The 20,562-nt window shown below is 45.5% G+C and overlaps 1 protein-coding gene across 2 annotated transcripts in view; it reads left to right on the plus strand.

Annotated features, from left to right (window-relative positions):
- Positions 1 to 20,562, plus strand: part of MAML3 (mastermind like transcriptional coactivator 3) — a 243,925-nt gene that overhangs the window by 215,565 nt on the left and 7,798 nt on the right. For both annotated transcript variants that reach the window (XM_041412155.1, XM_041412156.1), the window contains exon 3: positions 19,260 to 19,493. In XM_041412155.1, coding sequence (XP_041268089.1) covers positions 19,260 to 19,493 — 234 coding nt within the window. The remainder of the gene's footprint in view (positions 1 to 19,259; positions 19,494 to 20,562) is intronic.

Here is a 20,562-nt window from a genome sequence, read left to right on the forward strand (position 1 = left end):
ATATTTGCCAAGCCTAAGCAGCACTTTGTAGCTGAGTGAAACTCAGAGGCATCTGATGTCTGAGTAGGCACCTCTAGTTAAAGTTAAGCTCCCAGTGCCAAGTGGCAGCTTCAGGGCGTGCATCCAGAGAGGTTGGTCAAGTAACACCTTGCTGCACATGCAGGGATGTGGTTTCAGTGCCAGTGCAGCCTGTACCGCTGGCATATCACCCCCTCCTTGGGCTGGGACCCAGCAAGCTTGTGGCATGTTGGTGGCTCTGACAGAAACTAGCTTGGAAAGCTTCTGATGAAGTTCATCAGAAGGAGGCTTGTAGGGAAGACAACATCCCCCTTTTCTGAAATGGCAAGGCAGTTTTACTCCAGAAAGCCTCTAAGGAGGCTCCTCTCCCAGCAGCCATGTGAATGAAAGACCACAGATAAAGGTTACTTGGGAAAAAACACCCACCACATTTTTCCTTATGACTTTGTTCTTTCAGATGTGAAAGGAAGAGCTGGCAGAGGATGCCTTCCCTTCCTGCAAATGAGATTTCAATACTCAAAGAAGTTGACAGTGTCCCTCTCTATCTTATACTCTGACTCAGTGGAAGGCTTCAACTTAACCCTGGTAGTTATGCCATAATTGTCTGAACTGATCCAGGGGGAAGCTGTAGAAAAGTGACATATGTATCCCTTTTTTTTTTTAAATGTCACTCATCCAATTGGCTTTTAACAAGAGCACTCTCCAGGCCGTCTCTAGAAGGACATGTCTGCTAATGGGCATATATCACAAACTTCTTGATCACCTCCCAGGCTTTTTATTTGTTAAGGACCATTGATGTGCTGCAAGATTCTCTTGTTACAGTAATTTCAGTGTGTTGGACTAAAAAGTCCTCACACAAGCTGAGAGATGAGCTCGCTGATCTTCTCCATCACTGCCTTCTGTGATTCCGTTGTTTGTATGTGACACTTCTCTAAACACTGCCCTTAGAGAGCACTACTGGCAATACAGGTCTGAAATGCTGGGATTGTGCAAGGACAGCCTTTCTAGCTCAAAGCAAATTGCATAATAGAAGGTGTAGATAGTTTAATGGAAGCAGTGGTTTTGCAGTCTAAGCATGTGGCACATACTCAGGGGACTGTGGCTTGACTCCCGTTGTCTGCCACTCAGATCATGACTTGGCATGGCAACTTTTTGTGAGCATGGTGCATTGCTCTGCAGAGCTGTCACCATGCTGAACAGCCACCTCAGGAGAGCAGGCTGATGAGCAGCCTTGTACCCTGGAACATGCTCTGGCAGCTGGACCAGAGCCTTGGTGCAGAAGGGCTCCATACCTTCCTCAGTTCTACCACTAATGGGTAATCGCTGGAGTTGGGGGTGGGGGGGTGGGGAGGGGTGTGTGTCTCCTGTTCACTAAACTTTGCTTGCAGTGGACACAGCAGTGAGTGAGTGCTGGTGGTGTAGCACAGCCCGAGACACCACGACAGCCATCAGTGCTGCCAAAAGCAGCCCAGAGCAGCAACCATGGCCAGCCTTGGCCCTCATCTCCACATCCTCCCTCAAATCTTCAGACAGTGACTAAGCCTTGCTGTGGCATGGCAGAGGTGCCCGTAAGGAGGTGCTGGGTGTGTGCCTGGTAGTGTGCAGCACTCAAGTGACACCTGACAAAGGGGAAGCAGTTTGCTGAAGGGGGAACACACAGCTGTCAGCTCCCTACAACCATGGGGCTCTGCTGCTCCATCTCACCCTGGCAGATATAAGGAGATGCTTGTCTCAGAATCCACAGAAGCTGGCACTGCCTGGGCCACAGAAAATCCCTCAGTTTTAGCCAAGAATCCTGTTGTCCTTCTCCTGCCTGCTCCTTAACCTATGTTTTTAGTGACATTGCTTAAAGGAAGTGGAAATCATATAGGATAGAGAAATTATTTTCTTTCTTGAATCTTGAGGAAGGCTTTTTTGTCAGTTGATTTGTTTAGGTGCATGCAGACAAGAAATACAATTCTGGGCTTTCATTTGGAGAAAATGTTTTATCTGAGAATGTAACTAAAGCATGCTGGCACTGTAGCTCCCTGGATCCCGTTGCCTTGCTGGGGCTGGGGCAGTTTCTTGGAATCACAGGAATTGTCACTGTTCTGTAGGGGTGGAGATGCTAAGGCATCAAGCACAGTAGGGATTTGTCCAAAATCTGCATTGTTAATATATCAGGCTGCCAAAAACCAGTCTACAACATCTTCTCCTGTGTAGAGTTAATAAAAATATATTCTGCACACTTCCTAAAGCTTCATACACCCACCTGCCCCCTTTCCACCAGCTAATGACCTGTCTGGAAGCAAAGAAGTTTACCTGTTCTTGGAGATCAGTTAGCTGTAGGCAAGGTGGCACTCCAGGCTTTTTGTCTGAAAGAAAACGGGTTGATCTAAATAAGATTCTGAAATAAGTTCCTTTTTTTCCCAGTATCAACAGAATGCAGGACCCTAAGGACACAGTACTTCCTTACATTGCTATTGACAGAATGCTCTGGATCCCAAGGAGCTCTTCAAAGAAGGACAACTTGTTTACATTTACTCCTTTTTGATCTCACTTCATAAGCACACAGAGTTGTCCTGTCCCTGAGCAAAGAGAGGTGTGCTCTGGCTGACTGGAATTATTTGGACAGTACAGAGAATTCGCAAAGATGAGATGAAATGCAAACAGTCAGCTAGCCATCACTTGAGAAAAAATTATAAGATAGAGTAAGAAAGCACTTATTAACAGAAAACAGGAGCTCTTTTTATATCCTGCTTTTTCATTATCTCAGTAGAGAAAGATTCTGTGTCATATTCATGCCTTAACTGTGGTGAAGTGAAGGGGCCTGATCCTTCTCCAAGACCGAGGCAATAGGTGAGGTTGTGGCCAAGGTGCCCTGTGCTTGCACAGTGCTGGAGTGGTTGCTCAGGAGCCATGACAGTATTGGGCAAAATGCCATTTAAAAACATCAGGGACAAGGATTTGACCGGATTCTCTGTCTGTTCACTTGCCCTGGAATTGGTACCACAACCCATGTGTAGATATTCTTTACAGAAAAGAAAGCCTACGTTAGATGTATGTGTTCTCTTTTATGATTTCTCACTCTTAAAATGGATCTGACAACTCTTAAAATTTCTGAAAGCTTCAGAGGAGGAGGTAGAGATCTCTGTGTGCTTGTTCAGCACTAATCTCTAGTTCTCTCTCCTCAGACTTCTCCCCCTCCCATCTACTCATGAGCATGGGATTGGGAACAGGATGTATCAATTCAGACTTATCTTAGCAAGAGATATCTGTTGCTATTTTGGGTTCCATGGGTGCACCCTGCCTGCCATGAACCTAGCACAGTGAAGTGTTTTATTCAGCCTCCTTGCTAATTTGAAAGGAGGCTGTAGAGCACTCTGACCACCACTGAAGCCTCACTTTTATAGCTGGCCATGAATTTCCAAGTGTGCAGTGATATCTTTAGCTCTGACTCCAGAGAATTCCTGTGGAGCTGCGAGATGCAATCCTGCAAGCACACTGGAGCTAAATATACTTTCCTGAGCTGATATGCAGCCAGAAAAACAGGGGTGGTGTCAACACCAGCCTTTTCCAGTGCTGAACGGGTTGAGTGATTCTGGAGGAGGCGAGGCCTAGTTCAATTAATTACGCAATTAAGTTTGTTTTGGTATTTAACCAATCTTTGGACCTGTCTTTGTTTACCTTGTTTGTACACCTCTAGAAAATGCCATGTGACCATTGCAGAGAAAGGTTTTCACCCTCCAGGCAGACTTTGGCTGCAAAACAATGTTGTAGGTTTTCACTTGTATAAGACCACAGCCCTTAAGAAAGTTGAGAAAATATATTTTGAAACAGTCCAAGTTTAGTGAGGGATAATAACAGTAAAAATCTGGAAATGAGACAGACAACATTAGTTTGTTTCACATACAATCACCGAACTGCCAAATTGCTGCCCCACAGTTTAGATCAAAAGGAAATATTTTGAGGGAATGAAATAAAGCTAATTAGTCCTTCAGATTGTGCACCTTGATTTTGCCATTATAAATCTTCAGTCATTTTCTCCTTCAAACAGCTGTGTCCATGACCAGCACCTACTGAAGATACAGCAGCTTTCCTCCTCTGCATATGCATTTGGCTTTTGATCTGTGTGAGTATGGAGCTGTTTGGTTTTCCAAAGGAAGCGTGCTTCCAGGTGACAGCTATGGCTGTCACTGCACTTACAGTCACCATGGAGAGCTAAAGACAGAGGTTCACAGTGTGCTGTGAGGACGAACAGCAGGAAGACAGGGCCACTCCACGAGCTTTCTATACCACTTCCCCCAGCTTTTGAAGGCTTGTGGCTCTGCCTTGACTTGCATCTTTGCTGATTTTAGTGGCTAGCCAAAGCAGCTGGAGTTTGCTGCAGGATTGTTTCTGAAATGTCAGGGAGAGGAAGAATGAGGTTTACTTATGCTCGGGGTTTTTTTTCCCTAAGCATTGTCACCATGCCTTTTTCAGGCAATGATGTGTTTATATCTCTTAAGAAAGAAATGTTTCATTGTAAGCAGTGAAAACACGCACTACTAGCTCAGCTCAGAGTAACAGAATAATTTGGAAGGAAGCCAGCAAAGAAAACATGCCACTTACAGTTAAATAAAAATAATACTTCTGGTTGATGAGTATAGGGCAACAATGCACATTGCTGATGTGTTGTGCTTGTTAAAGAGCTGATGTTTTTGCAGTGACAAACTGAATACTGAAGTCCGATGATTCTGTTACAATTTGGAGATGTCTGGCAAAGTTAGATGTGTCATCAGGCTAAGAATCCCAATCCTTTCTGTGCAGCTGAACTGCCTTACAAGAATGCACAGGTATTCTGGCTTCAGGACAAGGAAGTGCGAGCACTGCAGTTGAGCTGCCAGAGATGTCCATGATACGTAAAAGCAGCACAGCACTGGAGAGTCCCAGAAACACTTCTGCCAGTGGTGTGGCCTTCCTGCCTGACAGCTGGATTTCTCACAGAGGAAATGCCCCAGTTCACATCCTTAGCAATGGCCATCTCTGGCAGTTCCTAGGATGTCTTGGAAAAGACGCCTGGCAACTTTGGAAAGACCTGGAGTCAGCCAACTGAGTCAGCACAGTAACTCAGTGGATATAAACTTGGCATTTTTCTAAAAGCAAAACCCCCACTGCATTTCATTCACAGCCAAATGGGTAAAGACTTTCTGTCTTTGTGCCCATCTGTGGTAGCAAATCCATAGCAGCATCTTCAGCTACTTATTTCCCAGAACTTGTTGGTAGCTTTTGCTGAAGCCCAGAAAGATGCCAGCACCAGGATGGATAGTGATTCTGATGGACACCACAGCTGCCAGTCTGTGTGCCAGAGATATCTCAGTTTTACATGTATTTTCATACATAATATCTAGAAAATCAGGTGTGGGGTAAGAAGGTAGAAATCCAGTGAAAATTCAACAAAATGCACCCAAAGGATACAGGTAAACATTTTCACGGGGCTACCATGGAGATGTCTGAGTGCTTTGATTTTTGGACACTAAGAAGCAGATGAGAGTCTTCAGAGACTCACAAAAATTGTGACACTCCTAGTAGTGATGACTGCATATTTTATTTGAAACATTGTGAACTCAGCTTACCAGCTAGAATATAGCACAGGAATCTCACCTCACATGGTGTTAGGGGGAATATTTGGTTAACAAGTTTGCTAATGAAGCAACAGTGCTGCTGAAAAGTGACCCAGGCCTGTTAAACCTGTCTGAAGTAAGAATTGTGATTCATTTAGGTGTTTCCTACTAGTCTATTGCAGCGTTGTAGGTAGTTTTGGAAGAAAAAAAATTTTCAGATGCTAATGACAGAGTTACAGCTACAACCTAAGGGGAGGTGGAGCTAAACAAAAGAAGGATTCATTAGAGAACAAAAGAAACACTGGAGACTTTGAACACAGGAGTCTCCCACACATCAACTAGGTGTACTGCCAGTATGCTACAGATGTGTGTTACATCAACGTATAAGGTAATGATATGTCTACAAAGGGCTGAATGCATCCGTTTGATATTTTGCAGTGAATTATATTTAAGCAGGCGGGAAGCTGCAAACTCCCCAGTCCCTCCACATATCAGAAATAAGGTATTAAGAGGTCCAAAGCTATCTTCTGCAGTTTTGGTAGACTCACAGCTGATAGCCACACCATGTGTTGGTAAATTGTAGCCCTGCTAAATCATTGGGAAGTACAGCCCATGGTTTCACAAAGCCACTGTTGGCTTTGCTTTGTGAAAGTTTTGAGGTATCAGCTCTCTGGGCAAAGTCTTTTGAATACAGACTGTTATGGTTTGAGGCTGGCATAATGCTAGTGCTCTCATGAAATTATACTTTTTTTAGTGACTTCTGTGAGATATGATCAGGAATAGAGCAAAACAGGCTCCAACTTAGGAATAAAGGAAACAAACTTTATTAACTGACAAAGGATGAAGTAGCTGGAAGGAAGAAGGCAACCTGTATCACTGGGGTTTTCAGAGTGTCCATTTTTCCATGGTTCACCAGGTGAATACTGGTGGGGTGCTCAGAGAGGGACCCATGTTTGGGACAGGGCTCACACAGCGCTCCCAGCCAGCCCCTGTTTTCCCAAATACCAACTGATTCAGCCTGGGGAGCAGGGGGTGTGCATAGCACTAATTACCAAGAAGACTGTGCAGTCAGACTCAAAATAATTGGGCCTCCAAATCAGGATTTAGTCACATGGAAAAGTGACTGCTGTGCCAGTAATCCAGGGTGTACAGAAGGAAGCCCAAGTAGAGGTACTTACACCAGAAAGTTGTACTACAGGAGTTTGTCCAACTACCTGTTTTGTGCCTCACTGCAGAAAATAAAGCCGCATCAGTGTCCAGGAGACAGACCTCTCATGATCAGGATTGGGAGTTCCTGGCTTTACTGTAGCTTTTCTTATTCCTTCTGAGGAGAGCACAGCTGGGAGATGTGGCTTTTGCTAGTGACTTCTACAACAGTGAGGCTGGACCCTTAGGGTGGGGCCAAGATCTCAAGGGAAGCAAGAAAGGGGATGGGATTTTTGCAGCTGCAGATAGATCAGAGTCAGAATTCAAGTGCATTACAGACACTTATTCATCCATAGAGAAGCAACCAAAATATGCCATTAGCAACATGTTCTTCAGAATTAGATTTATTTAGCTCTAGGTACATCTGTATAGATTTTCTCCTGCTGTTCCATTTTTTGCTATTGCACATTGGTCTTTCATTGAGCATTTGAATAGAAAAGGTATCAAAGCTGCTTTGGAAGATCTTTAATGGTAGGTTGCTCCCTTTTTCACTATATATTATGGAAAAAATGTAGTAAGAAAACGTGAATGCTCAGCTAGAGGAGATCACTGACAACCTAGGCACCTGACAATGCCATTAGCTCCTTTGGATTTTGCACTGTAGGGACCTAAAGGAAATGTTCCCTAAAAATAGCCATCTAACTTACAAAAATGAGTCAGCCAAACCTTCCTTCAGCTGAGCCGCAGCTGCCTGAGCATTCTGAGCAGTGGTAATAGCTGCATTATGGATGCTTTTTCCTTTTCTCAAGAGATTCAGGTTCACAAAGGATAATGAATGATGGATGGGAGATCTGCCCTGTTTTCAGTTAAATAACTTCTAATATCACCTAAGAGGGAGCAGAAAGATTCTGTCATTCCATCAGCATTTTAGATTTTTGCAGAGCCTGGCCTTGGTTTGGTGACTGGGATTTGAGTCACCAGTGCTCTGCCACTTACTGGGTTTTTTTTTCAGACACACAAACAACTTTGCACTGGGACCCTGAGACATGGTCAAATTCACATGGCAGTGATGGCATGGTTGTATTAATGAAGGGCATCATTCTTTGCAAATAGAGATGTTTTTAATTAATAATTCCAGCAGGACTTTTTTAAAATTTGCATTTTTCTATTCCACATCCTTTTTAAGTTACTGAGATAATGAAATTACAAGGATGAAAGTGGGGGCAGGGGGAACACAACTCAAAGTCTGGAAAATAATTGCTGCATTTTTTCTAAAGAAAGACTGTAGTCTTCATTCCTGTTAGTGATAGCTCAAACAAGGCACCAGAGTTGACTGGCAACTGCACCAATTAGCAATGCTGCTGTTGGTCTGTGAATTGCATGTGAAATGTAGAATTTGTCCAGAAGTGCTAATGCAAATTGCTCAACAAAAAAGTGCCTTCTGTGTCAAGTCTTTTCACTTGTTCTGACACACTGATGTCTCCCCAGATTTCTCTGATCGGCAGATCCCTCTCTCAGTTGACAGCTACCAGACCTCATAAAGTAATGAAAATATTTCTTATTGCCATTGGCTGTGTCTTTTCAAGGAGGACTCCAAGCCAGCACCAGCTACTTGCTACACAACATAATTCTGACTTTTATTTGTAGTGTATTGGACTTTACATTTCCAGACTTAAACGCTAAAAGCCCAGTAAATGCCTAAGATGTTACCTGCACAGAAGTTCAAAGACCTGGTTATCTGCCACAACAGTAATTTGGTCACTTTGCATGTGTTCAGCATCCCCTGTTATTGTACATGGTGATAACCTTTGTACAGCACTGGAGGGGGCTGAGTTGCGATTGCCATGGGAACTGTAACTTAACATTTCCTGGCTTTTTCAGCACATGATAGCTCATCCTTACATTCTGTTATTTAAGAGAGAAGTAATGAAGCAAGGGCACAGTGAAATAATGGTGCTTTCACACCTACAGAATATAAAATAGTGTATTTACCTGTATGCAGATTGAAGTTGGATTTGTTATACTATTTATTGCACCTCTGAGCCGTAGTCCAGTTTAGGAGTCTCATTGTTCAGAGCTCTCTGCAGATGCAGGATGTAAATATGTTTCCTTCCTCACAAATACTTCTAACCTAAGAGCAGATAAGAGATAATGCAGGGAGACAAACACACCAGGGAGTACAAGGAAACAGAAGACTTCTGAACATCATGGAAACAGAAACTTCTACAAATATAACTATACTGGGGCACGGTTCAGGATCAGATTTGTGTGATTAGGAGACCCTCCTCCCAAGGATGAGATCCAGCAGAGAGGAAAGCATGAAGGCACTTATAGCTAAAATGTAACATGTGGAAAAGAGTGGGTTGTCATGGGGTGACAGAAAGTCTCAGCAGTGAAAGAGAGGTGATGTGTGAGGTGGCATATGCTGCAGCTGAATTTGAGAGCAAGGGAGGGCGTGGAAATCCAGAGTAAAGGGAATCGAAGAGAGGGCCACAAGGAGAGAGATAGCACAGGCAGGATGACAGGCAAAAAAAATGAGCAGGACAGCAGAACTTGTGCAGTCTACAAGCAGGGTAAGATTGCAAGTGTCAAGGTGTGAGGCAGCAGGAGCCTGGCTGTGGGACTGCACAGAGCATGGGGCACAGATAACAACCAGGCCATGGACTGAGTGACAGCCAGGCCGTGGGGACTGAAGGAACAGGAAGGACAGGAGGCCTAGGGAGTAAGATGAGAGCCTACTTTGAGCTTGAGCTGACAGATATCCACAAGATAATCCCAGAGGCAGGGCATGAATTTAGTCGGAACAGACAGGAAGTGGCCAGGGACAGAGAGGCAGGTCGGTGAGTCACTGGTGCAGAGAAGGTTCCTGAATATACAGAGGGAGAACTCACTCTGAGACATGAGGGAGAAGGAAAGGAGACAAGGAAGGAGGACACAAGGCAAAGAACAGCAGCAGGTGGGAGGGTGAGCAGTGATGAACTAGTCTGAGTAACCCTGAGCAAGAAAAGGAAGGTGTTGGAGTCAAGTAGGAGCACTGGGAAAGGAGGACCAGATTTCCAGGAGGAACTGACAGGCTATGACAGAGAGCCTGGCGTAGTGCAGTGCTGCAGCCAGACAAAGAAAATTAGAAACTCTCTGATTCTGCTTCTGTGACAGGAGAGATGTGAAAGCCCATTTGAGAAATAATCTGTTGGAGATGGAGCCTAAATTCAGTCTAAATCATATAAATCAGCAGCAGCAGACTCAATAAGCTTAAAGCTGACAGTAAGAGGAGATTGAGAGCTAGAGAGTCACTAGGAGTCAAAAGTTGTTTGGATTTTTTTTTTTTTTTTTTTTTTTTTACGCATGAAGATAAAGCATGTTTGTGCTGCAATGGGAAAGAGCAAGAGGAGAGGTAGATACAAAAGGAGAAGGCAGATGGGGCAAGAGAGATGAGAAAAGAGGACACAGTGAGGTTGCTAGGACAAGAATAAGGGTTGGGGACCACTGATGAGGCCACCTCCTCTGTGGCCAGGCACAAAGAGCTGGGCAGGATGGGAGGTGGGAGTAGAGGGAGATCATGTCTTGCTTTAAGTCTCTTATGGGAGAGATCAACACAATCCTGTGCGAAGACCTGTCTCCAGTGAAGGCAGGGCTTCAGAAGTGAGTCCAAGGCTGCAAAAAGGCAGCTGGGGTTGGGCTGGGAGGGCTAGTTAAACTGGCAAAGATAAGTAGGCATTGGGAAGATGGCAGCATAGATGGAGGCAAAAAAAGCATTCATGTTGTGGAGGGAGGAAAAAAAAAGAAAGAGGAAATGTAAGGCTTAAGAGGTATCAAGGCCATCTAGGAAGCCTCATAGAGCATTAATAAGGGCTTGGTCAGCAAAGCAAGCTATGCCTTAGAGACCTAGAAGTCTAGGCATTAAGTCAGTTCTTCTAAAACTTGAGCTGAGTTAGGCCTTGCAAAGGAAATTAACTCAATGGTGAGGTTTTCCTTAGTCATATAAATAGAGGGAGCCATACAGTAGCAGACATATTGAGGTTAAAGACCTTAAAGACAAGCTAGGCATAGCCCAAATCAGAATGCCTTATCTCAGTTTTCAGTGAGACTAAGATGACTGTGTCAAAGAAAAGGCCAGGTGGCTAATGGAGATGCAAAGAAAACATCCAAGAGGGAGGAAAAATTAAAGAGTTTCAAGTGCTGGAACTAGGTGGTCTGAGTTGCCTGGATTCAAGGATGTTAAAAGAACTAACTAAAGAAATCTTACACCTGGTTGTGCCATCCCAACCAGACTGGTTTATCAGCAGCTAGTTATGTGAAACCACAGCAAAGATCCTGTTGCTTTGCCAGGGAGCTGGGCCATTTTCCTTGGGTCTGCCAGCTATCTTATGGAAATATTTGGTTCTTGATTTAAGATGGAAGTCCCACCTCCAGAGGGGCTGCACAGATAAGCACATGCAAACAAGGCAAGGGAATTATTCCATGACTTTTGAAGTCACTGTTTGGCTGAGGAATATCGTGGAATTTATGCATGAACAGGTACAGATAAACATTCTTCATAAGCACCAATGCCTTTATCAGTCCCACTCATAATCTGCTGAAGCCCACCAGGGATCTGAATTACTATGTATCAAAGGTACACTCTCCCTCTTCGTCCTGTATGGGCACAAAGTCCTCACTTCACCCAACCCTGCTGGTGTGTGTTCTCCCTCTCCTGAGGGCGCAGTGTAAATGAGGGAGGAGAGAGCCCGTGAAAGGAGCTGTGCTGGGAAATACCCAGGAAGACAGGGCAGCTTTACTGCAAGCACCAGGGACATGGCAGACATGCTCCCTGACCCCTCCCTCCATTCGTACCAGGCCAGAGACCAGTCGCAGAATCAGGGATGGTGCAGGAGAGGTCCCTGGAGCCATGCAGGAAGAGGACTACTTTGTGAGAGCCTTTGCCATACATTTTTCTGTGGATATTTTTTTTTGCCTTGACAGAAGCAACACCATGAGGGTGACTGCAGCTTCTTCCCAATTTCTGAGGTAAGGTGCCTTCTGCATATGGGAAGGAGAGCATATGGCCCACTGTGTTTATTTCTCAGCCAGGATTCTTTCAGGCTTGGCAAATTACACACTGCTTGCTGAGGAGCAACACAAGTGCCAAGTTGGAATTTCCAAAAATGAAAGATTTAATTTATCACAGCACAGAGAAAATTATCTGAAAAACACCTTTAAGTGTGAAAAAATACCTTTTGTTTATGCTCAAACAAAACAACCAAGAGGAAGTTTAAAAAAATTCCAGCTAGAGTAAAAAGAAAAAAATCTCTGCAGTCATCCACAGGATACTTCAGGCAGCTTTTGCTAGGCGTGAACTAGAGCCAGGCTCTTCAAAATATCTCAGCAACCAGTGGGGTCCATGGGGTCTGAGGTGATAATGTGGTACAGGCTTGGGCCATTCGAAGGAAAAGGGCTGCCTGATAATGTAGAATGTTAACTTCTAGAGAGCTCCATTACAGCATCTTTTTCTTACACTTTTGCTTTTTCCAAGGCCCATATTATTCCCTCTGTGTGCTTAGGAGCTTTTCTTTCTCTTATCATTTATTTTTATTGTGCTATTTTCCCTCTTTTCCCCCTTTTTATTGGCCCCTGTGTGTTTGTTTTAACCATTTGCCTGCTTTCATCTTCCATTTTTCTTCTCTCCCTCTTTCCGGGAGCTCTCTAGCTGTGATTATCCTTACGCTTCACATTAGCTTTCCTCCCTCCTGTTCCAGGATGGGCTTGAAGGAGGCATTGATTAAAGCTAAAACCTGCAGCAGGAAAATTTCTATCAGGCACCAGCTTCAGGGTCCAGTGGCTTCCATGAGCTCAGCTCTCACTTTGTTTTTCTCCAGGACCAGTTTCCAAAGTCCCAGGAAATCTACTTTCAGTGCCAAGCTGGCACTGAAATGGCAAGTCACAGCTCGTCTGGAGGGGCTGATTTGTATCCTTGGAAGCCCTCAGCTGTGGGAGAAGGCAGCAGGGATGTGGCATGGAAAAGCTTTGGCATGGGCTAGGTTTTCAACTCCCTTCTCCTGCCTTTTGCTCCCTGAAGGTTCCCTCTTGCTTTCTGAGTGGTAAGACACACTGTGGAAGCTTCATGCAGCAGTCTTTGAGTGGAGTAATTACAGCCTTCACAATGTGCCTAAAATATAAGGTTGGGCACATCAGTATTTTTTCAAATCCTTGCCCTCTTTCTCTGCCACCAGCCTTGCCTGGAGGCCAGTGCTTTTTTTTTTTTTTTTTTTTTTTTTTTTTTTTAAGGTATGGATGTAAAGAAGGTATTTTGGTTTGAATTTGGGCTGATCCACTTTTTTTTTTCCTCCTAAAAATAATAATACCAATTAAAATTGCAATTGCAAGGAAAATAGTTATTTGAGATAAATGAATACTTCTCAGTGCACAAACCCACCCATTATACCCTTATGCTCCATACCATGGTCTTATGGTATGCTGGTGAAACTGGGGGAAAACAAAACTGAAAGTAGGAGTGATTTCCCCTGCAAAGGTTTCTTTCTTGAGAGAAGGGAGAGATCACCAGAGCTATTATTTGTAAAAGAGGAAATTAGCCTGGTTTTATTAAGGTGGTTGAAGTTTAGTGGCATTCAGTTGAAATGCTACATTCCTGAATCCATCCTTCCTGAATTCCATTGGTCATGCTCAGGGTTTGTGGAGTGAAACCCATGGGCTGGAGCAGAAGTGGGTGTGTGGGGAGGTGCCAGCAAAGCCCTTTCTCCTCACAGGCTTTGACAAGAACTTCTGCTGGCCTTTAGCTCTTAAACAGTTTTAGAAAAACAATTGCCCCTTTTAGAGACCTTTGTTACCTACTTCACCATCAAAACTGAAGACATTGGAAAATTCCAAAAAGAAAACAAAAATACACCAAAGTCTGACAGATCCTGTTTGTTCTGTGGGCAGAATAAACTGTATGGAAAACACAGGGAGGAGAGTTCCAGGTGAAGAGAGGTGAAAGGAAAACAAATCAGCTGCATGCAGAGGTCTGGTGTCAAACATCAGAGGGATTTTGTTTGCTCAGATACTGTATGAAAGACCATGGCAACTGGGGGCCTGGGGGGAGAGGAGAGGTTTGCAGCCCCTCCCTGAGGCTGGGTGACAGAGGAAATAGGTGAAGCAATCTGCTCTGCTGGACCTGCTTCTGGAGCTGGAGTTGTGAACCAGATATTCCATCCCTTCATCCTATACACTGTTTTTCTGAGGCAAAAAACACCCTCAGAAGTCTGAAATGAATGGATTTGTAATTTCCTTAGTCTGTCAGATGGTACCATTCTGAGAAAGGTGGCTTTGCTGTGGGCAGTCTGATTTAAAAAGAGGATTAAGATCCATGTGAGACACAATAAGCCACAACATTACAAGGCATTCAATAGAAATATTTCTGAGGGAGTATAGGAATGTGCTTTCAGGCTGCTCTGAAAACACTGGGTAGAGATGATGTTTTACTGTTATCTAGTGTATGGAAATGGAGTAATATTTTTGATCCCAGTAATAGGTTGGAGAACCCCCTTCTTAACAGACAGCCACACACACATACACAGACATGCAGGCAGTGCCTGTGTCCCCAGTGGCAGCCCAGGGCTGTGCAGAGGTGAGGGCAGACAGTGCTGTTTATCATCACCTTGTGCATCACACCCATTCCATTGCACTAGTGTTGTGTTTATCCAGAAAGGCATGCATCCTTGAAGACTTCAGATTGTGGAGATCTGACATTTCTGATAGGCAATAGAATCAGAGGGTAAAAATGTGATTCTTCTTTCTGATTTGAATCTGTCTTCAGCTTCCAGTCGTTGTATCTGGTTTTGCCTTCTTCGTTGGATAGAAGAGCTCTTTAAGGAATTTCTTCCCTCATGAAGGTATTTTTATCCACGATGGTCAAAAGCATCTCTACATTCTTTCTGTGGTAAACTAAATGGATTGAGCTCTTTAAGTCACTCGCTGGTAGGCATTTTCTGCCACAAATCTTTTTTTTTTTTTTTTTGTCTACTTTTTCTGCTCTGACTCTAAAATGTAGATGTCTGATTGTATACATTTTTCGAGTGTCATTCTTCTGATGCAGTGTGCAGGATAAGCTACCTCCTGCCTTCTATTTGCTTTTTATATTCACTATCCATTCGATCACATGACACAGGATGGCACAGAAAATTATGTTTGTTTGTCTGTTTTACACATTCCCAACCCTGCTTTCCAGTCTATGTTTCTCACAGTTTGTTGTGCAATGCTTTGCTCCGAGACGTGGAATACCCATTCTCTGTTGATTTCTGCCAGTAGTTGTCTGGAACAGCCCCCTTTTCCCTGAGGTGCCACTTTGGCCCCCTGGCGTTCAGCAGGCGCAGAGCTGGCTCCTCCAAATATATCAGTCTGTGCACAGAGCGATAATGGGCAGGTTGGGTGTCCCTGCCTGGTTCTTGGGGCTTCAGCTGGTGGTCGTTCTGCTTGTTCTGAAAGGAAATTGTGTGATTGCTTTTAGCTGCAGTTGGGGGATTCAATGACATGAGGAAGGAATAAATCACCACATGATAAGGAAGAGGCATGTAAGATTTGAGACAAAGAGGAAAATCTCGTTTCCACTCCCCTTTGTTATCCTTTTTACTGTGCATAACTGTATGTATTGCACATGTTACTCTGAGCTCCTGCAGAGTATTCCATCACTCCAGCAGAGCCCTGGAAATACACTGAGAGGACACAGGATTTATCTTCTGGTTGCTTAAAAAAGGATTAGATTATCCACAGGGGACAACTCCCGTGCAGGCATTAAGTAAGCAGTCAGATCCCTGCACAAGTTCATCTTACCCAGTGCCCTGCACCTGTCCAAACCTACAAACCTGTCCAGGTGTGTTATGCTCACCATTTGGAAACAGTGGCTGCTTTTCAGCTCTGTGAACATGCAGCTCTTTGGCTCCTTCAACCTGCTTTTGTTCCCAGGGTTCGAGCTCTTAATTCTGTCCCGGGCTACCTTAAAAGCGGACAGCTGAGGCTGCAGGGGCAGGAGGGCTCCCAGGAGGCTGATGTAGGGCCAGCCTGTGTTTGAACTTGCTTTGTGTCGCAGCTGAGGGGCCTTGGCACCATTCTCCCTCTATGTAACCAGCTCTTGGCTTCACCTGTCCCTCGATGAGGACCCTGCAGTGGAGCTGCAGCACCACTGTTCCTGACTGGAATGCCTGTGACTCTGCTCAAGCCACTGTTAGCAGGAGAGAGCTGTTTGCAGCCTGAGAGCAGCACACAGTGGCTTTCAGTGGTGCTAAAAAGAGCCAGAGTGAAAAATGAGAAATGACATTGTACCATTTTCCCAGATATCACAACCTGAGAATACAATCTGTGTTTCCCCTTCCAGGGCATCTTTTCACTCTCTTCAGGGACTATCTGCCCACAAAGCACCCCCATGCACACATGAGCACAGGGTCCTGGGGGAAAGAGCTGGGCAGTCCCCTTGCCGCTGCAGATCCCTGGGAGTTACATGGTGAGCCAAGCTGTGTGCGTGGGCCACTGGGGAGACCAGCATGGGTGAGATGCAGCTACAGGCTGGGAGCTGATGAGGGTGTCTGGAGAGTGAAGCAAGAGGCAGCAGTGCCAGTTGGTGGAGAAAGGAAAATGCAGAGGGTGTAGGAAGGAGAAAGGGATAGCAGGGAATGAGGAAGAGGAGGAGCAGGAAGGCTCAGGGTGTAGTAGGAGGATGAGGGAACAGTCAGGCAGAGCAGGAGCAAAGAGGGTTGTCAGTGAAGCTTGCATTAGTTTGGTTTTTAAGCTCTGTAAGTGTGAAAGTGCTGGACGTAGCTCAAGTTGCTTGACTTGGTGTTCAGCTCCTGTGATGAGACTGCATCTGGGTCTGGAGCTGCCATGGCTTTTAAGAGGCAGTCCTATAGAGTCCAGGGTTGTTTCCTCCATCCCCAGTTCCCTGCCACATTGCCATCTCCACACACTCCCCTTGGAGGACAACAGCAGCAGTGCCAGGCTGCAGAGCTAAAGCTCTGGGGAAAGAGCTCTGCTCCCAGGTGCTAGGGAGCATTTTCTTGCAGACACTTTTTGCCTGGGCTGTGCTCTTATTTTCAGGACACACAACCCAGGACTGCTCCCAGTGATCTCAGAAGGGCCTTTCACCATCAGTTGGGAAGAGTTTTTGCCAAGAAAAAATAGAAAAGGAGAAGAAATGTTCTAGGCAGGAGGGTGGTCTAGATGAAGAAGGCCTGGCTTTAGCAGCAACAGGAAGTTTTCATGATGTACCTTGAAATGACTAAACACACAACACTGGAAGTGACACCTGTGTGCTAATCTTCATATTTCCTTCAGCTGCTGCACAGTTCACCAGGCTCACATCAGCTGGTGGGTCTCCTTTAAAACGTTCTTCCTTTTAAATTCCAGAATTACTTTATAACATAATTCATCAGAGAATGGAGTGCTTTCTGCGTGGAGTGAGCATGTCCCTCAGCTATACCCATGTGTGCATTAGGAGCCAGGACAAGAGTTCTGTAGGAAGTTTGATTTTTTTTTTTTTTTTTTTTTTTTTTAGGCAATTCAGTGCCTTAAATGGGACTTGGGCTGTAGCCCCAAAAGCAGCTGTGCACTGAAGCTCGCAGAGGAAGCTCAAGGGATGTCACATCATGCCCTTCGGCTCCTGGGGTTTTTCCCCTCCTTCTTCTTCACTTTGTAGTGGCTGCAGCAAAGGCTCCATTATTTGGCAGCATAGCCTTGCTTTTGTCTATAAATGGAAGCAGTTGGCCATTATCCCAGTGTAACACAGGATAGTCCTGAGCATCAGTTATGCAATTGGTAGCTTGATGACTTCATCAGAAGCCGGGGGAGAGCCAGGGGGTGGTAGGAAAAGGCTTTTGCCATCAGCTCTGCTGGAGACAGCCAATAAATGTGTGTGTACCCCCAAAGCAAAGAAAGTAGGAGCAAAGTAAGAGGGGTGGATGAAGGGTTCAGTGCAGAAGCAGCTGAGGGATCCTTAGTGATTCCTTGACCCCAGCTTGGGGGAGACCCAGCCAATGCTGCAGCCCTGGCCCTTAGGATGCTGCAGGGACTGTGCTTGACCAGGCTGTAAAGTGCACAGTGTAGCAGGTGATGGGACTGGGGGAGAAGTGGAAAGAGGAACAGGGAGAGAACTTTCAAACCAATATAGATGTTAAAAGGGGAAAGAGCCTAAATATCAGAGAGCTGCCTTTCAGCAGAGCCCTTCAGGGAGTATCTGTGAAAAGCAGAGATGTGGACAAATTGTATTTATTATTTCCACAGGAGGGTCCTTGAAAACCTGACCTTCATGCAGAAAGGCTGACCCTCATTTCCCAAGCTACACGCCAGCATTGAACTTAACCCTTTCCCTGACTGTGAGGGGGTGGGTGCTGCAAGATCACCTTTCTGTACACCCAGATCACACAGTGACTGAACTCAAACACCCAGTGGGACAGGTGAATCCAAACCTCACCCTCGCAGATTTTGCACAAAGGATGCTAAAGCGATGCAGGTCCTTTCCATCAAGTTGGTGGTTTTGAATAAGTACCTCTCGTATCTACCCATCGGTTAAAGAGGTTCCACGGGCTCTTAACACCGAGATGGGGACCAGGCACGCAGTCGTTGATTTTCAAATACGGCATCAAGGGCCGAGTGGTGCCGAGCCGGGCCCCTAGGGAGCGCTGGCGGTGTCGTGAGTCCCGTTTGCCCTGGCCGAGGGACAGCCTGGGGCTGGGCCGTGGCGGCTTGGAAGCCCGCAGCCTAGTCCCCGGAATGCTCCCCGGAGCCCCGGGAAGAGGCCGGCCCCGCTCGGCGCCGCCTGGGCAGGGCCGCTGGTGAGCAGCGCCACCTGCCGGCAGCGACAGCGCTGGCGGGGCTCCGCGGAGCCCGACCCCGATCCCGTCCTTCCTTTCGCAGGTACGCGGGGCGGGATTTCCCTCCCGGCCTTTAGTCGGTGCTTTTCCCAGCACTAAAAGGCAGCAAATTTGATTTAGAATACGAAAAGAGGCGTGTGCGGGGAAGGCGCTTGCCCTGATTCCTTCCAGCCACACACACTGGTCCAGTGCTGCAGGATGGAAATCTTGAATAAAGACATAATGAAGTTAAATCCTGAGATTCTGGAGAAGAATTAGTGCTGCCAGCTCCCACTATTCATTGTGTGCATCTAACACCATGGCTCCTCAGTCCAGGGGACTATGTTAAATTGCTATGTTAAATGAAGAGAGGGAAACGGAAAGGAAGAGAAAATATAGTTGTCTTCTTGAGAAGGGAGAAAAAGTTTAGAAAAACACTACTCTGAAGCAAGAAAAAGCTTAGCTCACAACTTCATTATTTCACTATTAGTTAATTATAAAATGCTCCTGTTTTACCTGAGGGGCTTTGAATTCAGGAGAAAAGGGGAACCTGTTCCCTGTGGGGAGCAGTCCGTGGCTCAGTCTTTCTCCAAGCTCCAAGCTTCACCCACAGACTCTGTGCCTCCTCAGCTTGGTGAACTGCAATTTCCCTTGCCTGTGGAGTACCCAGTAACAAGGCATTCCCTTTTTCTTTGCACAGGAGCACCAGGTGGGATTGTCAGGGCCCATGGGGCCCATGCAGCCTTCTGTCCCAGCGGGCTCCAGCAGCATAGTCACAGGCAGCAGCTCTGGGGGGCACTTCCTTGGGAGCCAGCCCCAGGCAGCCATCATGAAGCAGATGCTGATCGAGCAGAGAGTGCAGCTCCATGTGATGGAGCAGCAGAAACAGCAGTTTCTCCAAGAGCAGAGGCAGCAGCAGATCTTAGCGGAGCAGGTACAGTATCCATCTGTCTCCAGTGCATTCTGGGATGAGCATGAGCACTACAGACAGCACAGTACCAGCCCTTTCTTCCAGATTTGGGAATTCTCTCTCTGTGGATCCTGTCAGGGTATTTCAGCAATGGTTGTCAAAGAAGAGGCAACTGTATCAGTCCTACCATTAACTTGGCAAATATTACCCGTGTTTCCAATGGTGCGCTTGATAGTCACGTTGGATTTTAGGCACTGGAAAAGTTAGCTCTTAACCTGGCATCTAATGGTGCATTTAGTCCAGCAGAAGCACACTCTGCAGTTACAGTCACAGGTCCTCTCCCCTAGATCTAATTGTGGTCTTGCATTGGCAAAATATGTGCACAGCTGCACAGTGATCTGGGACAAAGAATGGACATGGCTTAAAAGAAGACTTAACAAGGAAAAATGTTACTATTTACCCAGACCAATTCCTTAATCTGGTTTATTGAGTGCCAGTAGGAGCAATTAGGTCATACAAGGGAGAGAACCAGACTGAAGTAGGAGAACAGTAAAACCACCTCCGGCAGTGGCAATGTGGAAGAGCTGCACTGGAGCTATAACCTGGCTTCCTGAGCTCCTGGGCTTTGCAATATGGTTCTTAAACTACACAGTCTGAACAGTGGTGTGTGCTTAATTCAGGTGTAGTTTTAAAGCAGCCCAATAGAAAGCCAATGGAACGTCACACTGTTGAGTCCCTACAAGATCATATCCAAGTTTAAAGTTGCAGCCCCCTAATGTTACTTAGATAATGCTCCTGGTAAGTCAGCAATTGCTTTAAGCTTTTCTTCTCCTCTCTTGCTAAGGAAAAACAGCTTAAGAACATCTGCTTAAATTTGTATTAGAACACATGCATGCCGTGTAACCGCAGAAATACATATTGCCTCCCCCCCTTTCTCTTGTTACTCCTGAGAAACAGAAAAATTTACTCTCAGTGAATAGGAAGGATGCTCCTATAAATATTTAGGATAAAGAAACCTGAACTTATTAAAGCGTGAACAAGTGCATGAGAGTGAGGATGCAGTAATGCATCCCATGGATTGGGCCAATTCGCA

Source organism: Onychostruthus taczanowskii, unplaced genomic scaffold (assembly GCF_017590055.1).
Source record: "Onychostruthus taczanowskii isolate IOZ18803 unplaced genomic scaffold, ASM1759005v1 scaffold38, whole genome shotgun sequence".
Lineage (NCBI taxonomy): Eukaryota > Metazoa > Chordata > Aves > Passeriformes > Passeridae > Onychostruthus > Onychostruthus taczanowskii.